Raw genomic sequence first — 14,488 nt, forward strand, 5'->3', positions numbered from 1 at the left:
ATCCACACCTCTGCCCTGTGAATACAGATGCACGACTGTCTTGGTTTCCATTACAGGGTATCCTCCAAGGATGCAACCAGATGTGTGCGGGGTACCTCTTCCAGCCAGACAAGCAGTATGACGTCTCCTACGACACTGGGGATAAAGCCATTCAGTGTGGCCGCCATGTGGACATCTTCAAGTTCTGGCTGATGTGGAAAGCAAAGGTACGAAGGAGGGCATTCAGGAAATAGAGCAGAAATGTAATTTGCACAGGCTAGCTGGCAAAAGAGAGGCAAAGGTATATCCCAGATAATTCATTATGTGCGAAGTCAATATCTAGATAATTGAGTTAACTGTATTTTCTTTGCAAATGAAATCACTTTATCCCTTATGTCAAATTCTCTCTCCTTCCATTCAGTCTCCTCAGTTTGAATTAGCATGACTTTTCTTATAACTTTCTCTTATAAGCACTAAAAATTTTGCCAAGATAAGGACTTCCACAGCAGTCCTTAGGGATGCTGAAATTATTTAGTGCAGATGTAGAGAAAGAGATAAAGATAAAATTACTACATTCTGTGCAGAACCCTGAGTTCCTTTATATGGCCTCAAATCATGGGATATATATGACAGTTTTAAGTTCTATTTAAATAATGGCTTTCCCATTATTTGTACTTCTATACTCTCTTCTAGAAAATGCATACTTTATTCTAAGAAATCCTAGACTGAGGCATGCTATGTCTGCATTCATCAGTCTTTCAGGATGCATTTCTATGTCTAGAAAAAAAAGCAAACTACTGGAATTTCCCCCAGTGGGGGTGAGGGAGAGGAATACCATGGGACTATTTATTTCAAAAGTATTTGTATGCAATCAAGTAAGGGCAATTTTTATTTCACAGCTTTATACTGCAACCATCGTTTTATTTTTCTACTGTTAAAGTAATTTTAATAAATTTCCATATATAAGATCGGGTCACCTAATACCAAAACAAAAAAGGGTTTCCAGCCAAATGTCTAGTCCAATGCTTTTTCTGTAAGAAGAATTTGATGGGTTATTAGTTTTTTTCCTCATTAAGTTATCCTGTCTTAATATAGAAATAGTCTGAATTTGATTTCTACCACAAAGTAATCATAGGTATTTTAAGCATATAAATAGCCATAAATTGCAACAAGAGAAAGAGCCCTATCATTCAGAACTATAACCACATGGCCTGTCTCAGTAATTTGTGCCTTGGTTTTGCCTGACAATAACCGCTTGAACAGTCTGCTGGAAGTTCAGCTCAAAGAGTATTGGTTACCGAGGTGGGACCTGGTGCAGGCTTCCTTCCCAAGAAGAAAGTGGACTGGCCCGAGCACTGCTCAGCGGCAGCTGCTGCTTTGCCAGTGTTGGACTTGGCCCAGACACATTAGCAACCCACAAGCCTCATGCATCTGCTCTCCTTGTTAACACCGACCCACTCAACACCCCCCATGCTGCCGTTACTAATCAGCCATGCTGGCTTTGGAAACTCATGCTCAATCAGTTTGTCAATAGATGGAGTTACTGCCATCTCAGGGCACATCCTGAGACCAGTGCTTCCCCATCTGCCTGCCTGCCTCTCACTAGAAAGGGGTAATACCATGCTACGTGGAAGGTAGCCTGCCTGGGAGTAAGGGGGACGTGTTTGGCCAGGACTTCCTGCTGCGGAAGGTGGGTTCTAAAGTAGTATTTCTCCAACTATCTGTGGTGAAGAACCAGCTGGGGTGTTTTTAACCTCTCATAGACCAGTACAATAAATTGGTCTTCATTAAATTTCATTTATTGTACACTACAATAAATGAATTGCTAGAAAGGTGAAATAAAAAGCCATACAAAGTATGAACAACGGTTTTAAAAATGCAATTCAGTAGGCGTAAAATTACTCTGTCAATTGACCATAAAAGTTTCTTATTACTTAATCTCAATTTTTGGACTCATCATGGACTGGTTACATTTTGTGGACTGGCCTCAGTCCATAGACAACAGTTTGGGTGGCATTATCCTAAAGCAAACCAGAAATGGGCTTCAGGCTGTGAATTACTAGCAAGAAGCTAAAAGCCCTGTTGAGAATAACTGCCCAGAGACTAGAGTGCCTTCAAAAGAGATGAGGCACACTTTATCGCATGCAGAGCTATGAGAAAGCCATACATAGTTAATGAGATGGCTCTTGCTAACCATCTCCAAGAATACTCTTATATATATTTCCGATAGACAAAGACAGCATAGCCCTCTCAATGCCATCACAGGGAAATTCAGCCTGTCACCAACAAACATGACTTTTCCTTTTTTTAAAACAGGGCACAGTGGGCTTTGAAAATCAGATCAACAAATGCTTGGAGCTGGCAGAATACCTCTATGCCAAGATTAAAAACAGAGAGGAATTTGAGATGGTTTTTGATGGTGAGGTAAGTTGTCATCCTGGACTAGATGTATAGCATTTCTGGAAAATCTCTTGAAGGAAGCTCCTGAAGCTGTAGTGTCCCACATTGCCAGGAGCTGCTTCTGAATTTTCATTCTAGCACTCTTCATTTACTTCCCTCTGTGTCCATGAATGTTTCTTCCGGTAGCATTGGGATGACTTTTCCCCTTCACCTCTTCTAAAAAATATATAGTTCTCAGCCAGCCCTTCGTAGGCAAGAGGTCTTTCCTTGGCAGGTCTGAATCCTGTATAATTCTGGGGTCTTATTATGGTGTTGTACCTCCATGATAAAGTGTTCCTCAGTTCCAAGAAGCTCATAGGATGGGTCTATCCTTGTCTTCCAAGACTGGTTCTAAAATGAAGTTCTACTTTACAATAGATTCATTATGAAGAGAGCAAGATACAATTGTCTCTGCCCTGAGTTCAGATCCTCATTGCACACAGTAAGGTACTTGTCATACCAGTGTTGGCTAAGTGCCTGCGGTGTGCCTTGCCCCAGGCCAGGAGCTGGATTATAGAGTAGTGACCAAAACAGGTACTGTCTCTGCCCTATTGGAGCTCGCAGTTGAATAAAGAAAGTTGGAATAGGAGCCAGTGCTGAACAAAAGGACATCCACTCATAATTCAGTGTAATAAAACACCACCTGCATTCAATTCAGTCTATTTATCAGGCACCTAAACTACTAGGAACACACTGGAGAGTCACCAAATGAGCAAAAGAGAGCCCTGAGCAGTTCAAATCAATCATACAGGGCTCATGCGTTTCACCTCTGGGACCTCACTCTCATTAAATTTACACTAATTTAAACATTCTGCTAGCAGGTTAAAACAAATGTAATGTCTCTAGACCATGAGAGGCAGGCACAGTGATGGCAGACAGCAACTAGGAAGGAAACTGAAAAACTATAGCAAGAACACAGAAGGACTTAAAAAGCATGAGAGTCTTTAGGGCAGGAACACTAAACAGTTCTAAGCATCTCAATAAGCCCTGTCTTATAGTCTAATCGAACCAGTTTTGTTTTGTTTTGTTGTGGTACGCGGGCCTCTCACTGTTGTGGCGTCTCCCGTTGCGGAGCACAGGCTCCGGACGTGCAGGCTCAGTGGCCATTGCTCACGGGCCCGGCCGCTCCACGGCATGTGGGATCTTCCCAGACCGGGGCACGAACCCATGTCCCCTGCATTGGCAGGCGGACTCTCAACCACTGTGCCACCAGGGAAGCTCTAGATTAGAACCAGTTTTAATGCTCATTATGATAATCCTGAGTCTTCAGAGAAAGTTCAGTATTGATAGAGTAAACTCAGAATATTCAATACCGGTAAAATTAACTACGTTTTGAGCATCTTCTATACATGAGGTACTACAAAATGGCAAGATGGATAATACCCTTTTTTAAAATGACCCAAATGTAATTTTTTTTTAACATTTCAGTGTTGAAAGGTAGGTAACTTTAGTCATCTAGAAAATGGGTTATGGGAAACAGTTCTCTTGTCAGATATGATGGGATTAACCAGGCTTTGTTCTCCCAAGTATAGAAGTAACATGAAGCCTTTTTTTAATTCTTTTTTTTTGTCTGAGAGACTTCCGCCAAGGGTCCATAGGGGTTTGGGGACAGCTTTCTCTCAGGTTCTCACAATTTTTCTGTTTTGTTTGTATGCATGCTTGTCTGTGAAAATCTCCACAGCCTGAGCACACGAATGTCTGTTTCTGGTATATTCCACAAAGCCTCAGGGGCGTTCTGGATAGCCCTGAGAGACGGGAAAAACTACACAAGGTATGAAATCACTCCTTGTCTCATCTAACCCTCTGCAATTTCTCTGGCTAGTCAGAAGATCCTCACTCTGATGTGTCTTTCTAACGGAGGAGAAATAAAAGCTAAAGGCTTGGGGTGGTAGGGAGACATCTTGTTATAGTCTTCTTGGGTCTGAATTGTCCCCTCACTGTGGTTCAGATCAATGGGAACCTCTGGGGGACGCATCCCTGCCTTAGGTTGGTGTTCGTCATTAGAGGGGTCATATGCAGGGCAGTTGAATGATATACATATTCCTAGGAACCTTCGTATTAAACTATGTTAAAATATCTTTTACTAAGTTCAAGGCTGCTCTAATGCTGATTCATTCTAGTTGTCGGTTTCTATATCTAGTTTATATATTACTTATAGTTGTTTGTATTGTACTTAATTTATATAATATTTCATTCATCTAACCATTCAGCAAATATTTGTTGAGCAGAGTCCATGTGCCAGACAGTATCCTAGGCCTGGATTATACAGAAGCCCTAAATTGTGTTGTTGCCCATGTGAATTTTTCATTTGTTTTTGATTTTGAATTTATTATCATTGTCCTATGTCCGACTTTCAAAATTCAGTTGCACAGTACTTTCTGTACGAATGTGTGATTGGGTAGACTTAAATAGTCATTAGAGGCCATCATGAAAAAGCCTACAAATAATAAATGCTGGAAGGGTGTGGAGAAAAGGGAACCTTCCTACACTGTTTGTGGGAATGTAAATTGGTGCAGCTACTGTGGAGAACAGTATGGAGGTTGCTTAAAAAAACTAAAAATAGGGTTACTATATGATCCAGCAATCCCACTCCTGAGCATATATCCAGAGAAAATTCTAATTTGAAAAGATATGTGCACCCCAATGTTCATAGCAGCAGTATTTACAATAGCCGAGACATGGAGACAACCTAAATGTCCATAGACAGAGGAATGGATAAAGAAGATGTGGTACATATATACAATGGAATATTACTCAGCCATAAAAAAGAATGAAATAACGCCATTTGCAGCAACATGGATGGACCTAGAGATTATCGTACTAAGTCAAACAGAAAAAGATAAATATCACATGGAATGTGAATGTGGAATCTAAAAAAATGATATAAATGAACTTACAAAACAGAAACAGACTTCACAGACATAGAAAATAAATTTATGGTTACCAAAGGGGAAAGGGGATGGGGGAGGGATAAATTAGGAGTTTGGGATTAGCAGATACAAACTACTTTATATAAAATAGATAAACAACAAGGTCTCACCATATAGCACAGGGAACTACATTCAATATCCTGTAATAACCTATAATGGAAAAGAATCTGAAAAAATACATATGTGTGTATAACAGAATCACTTTGCTGTCCATCTGAAACTATCACAATGTTGTAAATCAACTACATGTCAATTTAAAAAATTAGTCATTAGATACTAGCCAAGGGAGAAACTTGTACAAGTAATACAAAGAAAATTGCTCTTTTTTACAACTAAGAAATGGATTGCATTTTGAAAAAGAGCATGGTATATCACTCTTGAGTTTTGTTTTGTGTTTTCCCTCACAAGGTGGCCCCGAAAATCAAAGCCCTGATGATGGAGTCTGGCACGACCATGGTTGGCTACCAGCCTCAGGGGGACAAGGCCAACTTCTTCCGGATGGTCATCTCCAACCCAGCCGCTACCCAGTCTGATATCGACTTCCTCATTGAGGAAATAGAGAGGCTGGGCCAGGATCTGTAATTGCCGTCCATAGAACAGGAGTTTCTGGGACTTCCCTTTCCCCTCTGGTATTCTAGAACAAACTCTATATGTTGCTGAAACACATAGGCCATTTCATTGAGGGAAAACATAATATCTTGAAGAATACTGTTAAAACCTTACTTAAGCTTGTTAGAGTTAGCAGGAAATGACGTTCTTTTTCAAAAGTTGCACATTAGGAGCACAGTATATATGTACAGCTATATATACCTCTCTCTATAAATATATGTCTGTATAGTGAGTGTGGCTTAGTAATAGATCACAGCATGTCTCCCACTCCAAGAGAATTCACTTTACCTTCAGCAGTTACTGAAGGCCAAACATGCTGCAAACCAGCTTGCGCAACAACCCCAGGAAAGATGTTTTTCAAAATGCCAGGTGTCGGGGACCAAGGGAAATGCTGTTGGCAGGAGTTGACTTCATTGTCATTGTCAGTATTTCTGCCGCCTGAAGTGATGATGGATGAGAAAAAGCATCACTGGCTGACAAGAGTCCCGTCCTTCCCATTAGTATCCTGTGAGGGGAAAACAGTAGCAGAGTCATTGTTTCAGGTGTACTATTGCTGTATTTTTAGAGATTAATTTGTATAGATTGTGGATGTTTCTGTTGTCTGACCTTGGGGCGGAGTGGAAGAACACATGCAATGATTTCAATGACTGTTTAACAGTAGGTATATGAAATATTTGCTTATTTATATTCAGAGATTTACCATGTTAAAGAGGTGTCTTGTATTTTCTTCCCATTTGTAATGTATCTTATTTATATATTAATGCAGTAAGTTCTGAAAACTGATTATGGTATTTTCGTGCACTTGTGAGCCAAAGAGAAAAGATTAAAATTAGTGAGGCTTGTATTTATATTAGAGTGCCCTTAAATAATGATTTAAGCATAAGTGTACTGTCTGTAAGAGAACTCGGATACTGTACATAACGTCGTATATATGGAAATCCTGTTACTTACATAGCATCTGCTCTTCTATTACCCTCTCTGTCTGGCTATATGTCTGGTGTTCTCTACGCTTTTCTAGTAACTGTTGCGTAATACCTAGATCCCCTGTAATTTTGTAGTAGCTTATGACCAATCTCTGTGACTTGCTTAGCACAAACATAAGGCAATGTTTCCGAAGACCTTCTGAAGTCAGATAAACTGACCAGGCTCACAACTGTTTTGGAAGAAAGGAAATTCACACTGTGCGTTTTAGAGTATGCAAGAAGAATATAAACAAATAAAAACATTCTCCATGGAGAATTTGAACACAATTTTCTTTTAGTATCTGTTTCATGCAGAAAGAGAGGTTTCCAGTTATAGTTACTGGGATCACCACAGCCCATTCACTCTCCACTAGCTGACTTTAGGTGATGCTCAGTACCTTTATTAAGTTGCGACTCAACCGACAGTCTTAGGTTCCCAAGCCCCTTGTCTAAAAATCATTGGGATTCTAATTAAATAAAAATTGCAATTCACACCTGGGAAAAGAAAAGCCATTCCTGTTTTTTATTTTCCTATCTGCATCTTGGAGTTCCATTCATTCAGTTACTCAACAAGTGTTTTCTTCCTCTGTAGCAGGCAGTATTCTAGCACTAGGTAGGGTTGCAGAGGTGTGCATGGCAGACAAATTTTCCTTCTCGTGGGGATCTTCCATCACTTGGTGTCTATGGTATCTGAATACATCTGAGAGCACAGAATTGTGCCTTCCTGCTGTTTATGCTTGTACAGTGGGCCCAGTTCACTTCCTCAGGAAACATATTTTGGTGCTGGATCATTATGAAATAGGGTCCATTTTCTACAATACTCTATTAAGCTATGATAATACTATCTCACTCATTTGGAATACAAGTACTTCCCTATTTGGCACTTGTAGGGATTAAATGAGTCATTTGTAATTAACATACTGATTGTACAAGTAACCATTGTATTAAACAAACTGGGTTCCATAAGGAGGTGATGATAAAGTCACTTTACTCTTTCTCTTACTGTTCCTTCAAATCCCCTCTGTGGGCTGATTGTTTCCATGCCTCCATTTGAATTCAGGCCGATCCCATAGCTTTCCTGGCCTCTCAGTCACAAGAACAGTCTCATTTTAGCAACTAAATGTCCAGGTCAGGGTAATAAGCAAGACCTCAAATTTGTATGCAGTATAGAGTTCCTCCCCTTCCTCCCTCTGGTACCTTTCAGGCTGCAATCCCTGGCACGAGGGTGGGGGGGGGTGCGGGTGTGAGGCTGGTTGGGGGGTAAAGCCAGCTGCTTTTTTTACTCTTTCAGCCTCACTTCTACTCCCTAGCTACTGTATTTTCCCATCTAGGGTCAGGTCTAGGGGGAGAAGTGGTCAAAGTAGCAAAGACACAATTTTAGGTAACTGTTAAGTTGGCATCTGGCATCCACGCCCCTGGTCTGTGATTTTCTTCTCATGGGACAATATTTTGAGGGGAATGGTTTATTTTTTTTATTAAGATATAATTAAGGTACAGTAAGAGTCACTCTTTATAGTGTACTGTGTATAGTGTTCTGTGAGTCTTGACCAACCCATTCAGTCATGTAACCACCACAATACTTGGAAGAGTTCCATCACACCAATAAATCGCCCGTATCCTTTGTGTGTAGCACCTTCCCCAAGCCCCCGTTCTTGGCAACCTCTGATTTGTCTGTTTCTAGAGTTTTGCTTTTCCCATTTTGGTAATAGAATCATATAATATGTAACCTTTCGAGTCTATCTTCTTTCACTTAACACAAGGCACTTGGAATTCATCCATGTTGTTGTCTGTTTGTTTGTTCCTTTTATTACTGTGTAGTATTCCATTTGTATGAATGTACCAGTTTGTTTATCCATTCCCTCATAGAAGGAAATTTGGGTTGTTTGCAGTCTGGGGCAATTAAAATAAAGCCACTATGAACATTAGTGAACAGATTTTTGTGTGAATATAGGTTGTCATTTAACTTGGGTAATTAACTAGGTATAAGATTGCTTGATCATATTGTTAAGAGTATGTTTAACTTTATAAGAAACTAGTTCTGAAGTGGCTGTACCATTTTGCATTCTCACTAGCAATGTACAAATCTTCCAGTTGCTCTGTATTTTTGCTGACATTTGGTATTGTCCATTTTAAAAAAAATTTTAGCCATTCTTTTTGTTGTTACAGCTTTATTGAAATTTAATTCACTTGCCATGTAATTCATCCATTTAAAGTGTACAATTCCCTGGCTTGTAGACTATTCATACAGCTCTACAGCCATCACCACAATCAGTTTTAGAACATTTTAATCATCCCACAAAGAAACCTCATACCCATCAGCAAACACTTCTCATTCCCACACACACATCCTCTCCAGCCCTTGGAAGCCACTACTCTGCTTTCTGTCTATAGATTTGCCTATTCTAGACATGTCATATAAATGAAATCACACAATATGTGGTCTTTTGTGACCACATGTGACTTAGGATGTTTTCCAGGTTCATCCATGATATAGCATTTATCAGTACTTCATTCCTTTTATTGCTGAATAATATTCTATCGTATGGATATACATTTTATTTATCCATTCATCAGTTAATGGACATTGGGGTTGTTTACACTTTTTGACTATTATAAATAACAGTACCTACTATGAATATTTGTGTACAAGTTTTTGTATTGACACTTTGTTTTGTATTGTTTTTACTCTAATAGTGGTATCTTGCTGTGGTTTTAATTTGCTTTTTCATGGAGCATTTTTGAAGGATCCCATTGGAGTCCTCCCACCTCATCGCACATGAGACATCAAAGTCTCTCCTCCTGTGACCACTTAGGACTCAGACTCTCAGCTCTGGGCCCCCAGCAATATACCCTGTCCAGCCCTTATGTTGATACCCCTTCTCCAGTCAGTACTCCTGGGTGGAATCTATAAATCAGTGATGTGGATTACATAAGGAGGGTTTTTCAAATATACGTGTACAGGATAAAGAATGACGATAACAGAATACTTCTACCCACTGCTCAGCCAAAGAAATAGAGCATCATCAGTCCCTTAAGAGCTCTGCAACCCCATCAGGAACTCTTCCATAATTGGTTGCTCTCCTTGCCCCAAGAAATGATCACTATTCTGAATTCTGTGTTAAACACTCTCTTGTTTTTCTATATAGTTTTAACGCACGTATATGAATCACTATGGTTTAGTTTTATTTGGTTTTGCAGTCTGTATACGTGGAATATTACAGAATATATACACTTCTGACTTGTCTTTCAACATTATGATTTTGTAGAGCCAGAGCTAACCCATAAAGAGCCTTTGGACAGTTAAAAAAAGTTTTAAAGGCACCGCTTCCTTCAGGGATAGGCATCCCTGTGCCAGTGTGTTCAGCTTGGCACGTGGAGCATGTAGTAGATTCCAGCACCTACTGAGCCCACTCCCATAACTTGCAGGCACAGCCTTATGTGACAGCCTCATGTTTTTGAGATTCATCTTTGATTATGCTGTAATCCATTCATTTTTATGGCTTTGATGCTATTCATTGGTATGAATATACTTAAGTTGGTTTATTCCTTCTATGAAGGTGGATATACGATTTTTTCCCCCAGTTTTTGCCTATAGGGACAATGTTGCTATGAGCATTCTTCTTTCTTTTTTTTTTTTTGATTTTTTAGGTTTTTTTAATTTATTGAAGTATAGTTGATTTACAATGTGTTAATTTCTACTGTATAGCAAAGTGATTCAGTTATATATACATCATTTCTCATATTCTTTTTCATTATGGTTTATCACAAGATATTGAATATAGTTCCCTGTGCTATACAGAAGGACCTTGTTATTTACCCATTCTATATATAATAGTTTGCACCTGCTAACCCCAAACTCCCACTCCATCCCTCCCTCAACCCCCTCCCCCTTGGCAACCACAAGTCTGTTCTCTACGTCTGTGAGTCTGTTTCTGTTTCAGAGATAAGTTCATTTGTGTCATTCATATTTGAAGTTCATATTTGAAGTTCATTCATATTTTAGATTCCACATGTAAGTGATATCATATGGTGTTTGTCTTTGTCTGACTTTCTTTGCTTACTGTGATAATCTCTAGGTCCATCCATGTTGCTGCAAATGGCATTATTTCATTCCTTTTTGTGGCTGAGTAGCATTCCGTTGTATATATATATACCACATCTTTATCCATTCATCTATCAATGGACATTTAGGTTGTTTCCATGTGGCATGTGGGCTCAGTAGTTGTGGCGCACGGGCTTAGTTGCTCCGCACTCCTTATACCTTTTTTCCCCCTTTTCCTTGATATACTGCACTGGCCAGGATAACCAGTATGATGAAGAAATGAAGTGTTGGTAGCAGGCATCTTGCCTTATTTCTGATGTTAGAAGGAATGTTTTCACCAGACACCATGAAGTTTTATGTTTCCTTTAGGGTTTTTTTTTTGTAGATACACTTTATTGAGTTAAAGAAGTTTCCTTTTATTCCTAGTTTGCTAAGAGTTTCTCTAATATATGAATGTTTAATTAATGTTGTATTATACATAAACAATTTAAGTTTTCCATGTCTTCTTGAGTCTGTTTCTGCAAGTTGCATTTTTCCAGGAATGTATACATATTTTGAAGTTTTCAGGTTATTATGAAGTTGTCCACAATATCTTCTTTTTTTTAATCTGTTGCATCTGTACTTATATTCTCCATTTTTCCCCTAATAGAGGTAATTTGTGTCTTCTTTCTTTTTTTATTGATTAACCTTAGCAGAAGTTTGTCAGTTTCATTAAGCTGTTCAGAAAATATTTGTCTTGGTCAATAGTCTCAATCATATGATTGCTTTTTACCTCATTAATTTCTGCTTCTATGTTTATTATTTCCTTTCTTCTACTTTTTTGAGGCTTATCTGCTGTTCCTTTTTCTAACTTCTCAAGTTTTGTGCTTAGGTCATTAATTTTGAACGTATCTTCTTTTCTAAATGGAAGCATCTAAGGATATATATTTTCCTACAAGCATTCCTTTAGCTGTATATTACAAGTTTTGACACACAATAATTTATTATCATTCAATTCTAAATATGTTTGTCTATTTTTCCTTGTAGTTTAATTTTTGCTCTTTATTGGGTATAAACAAGCTGATAATTGTCATATTTTTCTGGTGATCTAAAATTTTTATCATTATGTGGTGACCTACTGTTTTTTGCCTTCTTGTCTATTTTGTCTGACAGGCAAATATAATTTGCCTAATATATATTTTCTCTTCCTTGAACTATAATGTTTCTGTATCCTTAGGCTTTAGGTGTGTCTCATATAAATAACTGGATTTTATCATCTTTTCCATCTGACCATCTTTGTCTTTTAACTGAAGAATTTCGTTTATTGTGATTACTGATATATTTGGATTTAATTCTACCATCTTATTTTGTGCTATCCATTTGTTCCACCTTTTCTGTTCTTTTTTTCTTCTTTCTTGTAAAAGATTTGGATTAATTGAGGTTTGTTTTTTGTTTCTCTTGCTTTTCAGTTTTAACTTATGAGGGTATAATTGCTGATGAATTATACTCTATGTCTACCCTAAAGATATCAGCATAAATACTTTACCATTTCAAAAGTTAATTTTACTCTCCTCATGAATCACAAAAGAACCTTAGAATTCTTTTGCTTTGATCATCCTCCTCCCAATATATACGCCGTTGTTATCCAGTATTTTAGGTATCTCTTTTTTAACCCTATAATTTATACATTATTAATAGTTTTATTCAATTGATTATTGCTTAGATATACCCACATATTTACCACTCCCTTGTGCATGATTCCTTTTTACATCTCAGACCTTCCATTTGGGTCATTTTCTTTTTCCTTGATCTGCATGTGTTTGAACTTTTCTTTATTGAAGCTTATTAATAACCCCTCTCTGAGAATGGGCTCTCTAACATTGCTTCCTGGGCGTCATTTGTGAGGCTGGTTTGAAAGCATAGTGATTCAGGCGATTTGCTGCCTTGAAGCTGGAAAAGGTAACTTAGATAAGGCAGACTTTGTTAAACAGAAAATGTTCCAGTCACATCAAGGGGCCCTGCTTCTAAGCTTTAAGAGGATTCTGTTATATCTTACAGACAAAAGAAACTAGATACATGCATCAAATTTACCTGCCAGAATCTTAAAATCCTTTAATCTGACCAAATGATGTAAAGCAGTTTAATAAAGGGAATCTCACTTTATTTTGGGTTGAAGAATGGAATTTTTCATAATACAAGGTTGCTTTAATATTCCAGTAAAACCACTTCAAAACTCCGTCTCCTGATTCCCTCAGTCTCCATAGTGGACATCTGTGTTTTATGCCTGCCTGACATCTATTCTCTTTTTTTCTGATCATAACACTCTAATTTTCCTTTGAGAGGATATCCTTTCTTCATTCTTGCTCCATGTAATTGGAGGAATGAGCCCACCCTCCAATTCCAGAGCTGGCCATCTGACTCACGTGTGGCCAATCAGGGTATTCCATCCCCTGGGCTACAGGGATGGACTCTTGACCCTGGACAGGCTGACAGGTGAAGTGATGAAGCCCTAGTCAATAAGGACTTAATGAGCAAAGCAACATGTGAGAAGCCTTAGCAATCTTGGCCTTGACACAACAGATGGAACAGAGGCCCCATCTTGAAAGCCTAGACTAGGTTTATCCAAGATTCTTTAATAATGGCTGAACTTGTCTGGAGGGCTGTATTAGTTTCCTATTGGTACTGTAACTAACACAAATTTAGTGACTTAAAAAACACCATAAATTAATTTTTTTACAGTTCTGAAGGTAGAGCTGCATTCTTTCTGGGGGCTCTAGGGGAAAATCTGTTTCCTTGCCTTTTCTAGTTTCTAGAGGCTGTCTGAGTTCCTCGGCTCATGGCTTTACTTCACATCTCCATCTTTGACTCACCTGCCTCCCTCCTTCCACGATAAGGACCCTTGTGAATATATTGGGACCACTTAAAAAATCCAAGGTAATCTCCCCATTGCAAGATCATAACTTAATCACACCTGTAAACTCCCTTTTACCATGTAACGTTCATAGATTCCAGGGATAAGGATGTGAAGATTTTGGGGGGCCTATGGGTAATATCCACCATGAGTTAAATGTGCACTGGGGCCAAGGTTCCTCCTGACAAAATCCTCATCTGAGGAAAAGGGACAGCTAATGGTCCAAGGACAATGAGTTGGTGTGACGAGGAATCTGTTAAGTTCATCAGGGAATGTCTTACTGAGATTAGTTTTTCGGAGAGAGAGACCTTGCATTATTCCTAAGAACTAATACCAGAAACCTGTGAAGAGGAGGTGGTAAGAAAAGAATTCATTTCACTACAAACTGAGAAATTTAGAACACAAGCTGGCATAGCTTTGGAGCCACATAGCACAGTGGAACCCCCATGGGGGTGTTTGGGGACTGGCTCTGTGGGAAGGGCTATGCCTTCTGCCTGGACCTCAAGTTACCAGGTGAAGTTTGGCTAGAGCAGACTCCTATAACATGGCTTCAGAGTGGTTAACTTTTTTTTTTTTTTTTTTTTTTTTTTGCGGTACGCGGGCCTCTCACTGTTGTGGCTTCTCCCGTTGCGGAGCA

At 38.9% G+C, this 14,488-nt stretch overlaps 1 protein-coding gene across 1 annotated transcript in view; it reads left to right on the top strand.

The window, feature by feature from the left end:
* GAD1 (glutamate decarboxylase 1) overlaps positions 1–5,930 on the top strand; it is a gene marked incomplete at both ends in the record, with an annotated part of 39,107 nt that extends 33,177 nt beyond the window's left edge. Inside the window, 4 exons of the mRNA XM_082630618.1 lie at positions 57–206; positions 2,296–2,403; positions 4,100–4,189; positions 5,757–5,930. Of these exons, the coding sequence (XP_082486744.1) occupies positions 57–206; positions 2,296–2,403; positions 4,100–4,189; positions 5,757–5,930 (522 nt within the window). The remainder of the gene's footprint in view (positions 1–56; positions 207–2,295; positions 2,404–4,099; positions 4,190–5,756) is intronic.
* Positions 5,931–14,488: the final 8,558 nt, after the last annotated feature.

The sequence above is a fragment of the Mesoplodon mirus genome (assembly GCF_964341445.2).
Source record: "Mesoplodon mirus genome assembly, chromosome: 8".
NCBI lineage: Eukaryota > Metazoa > Chordata > Mammalia > Artiodactyla > Ziphiidae > Mesoplodon > Mesoplodon mirus.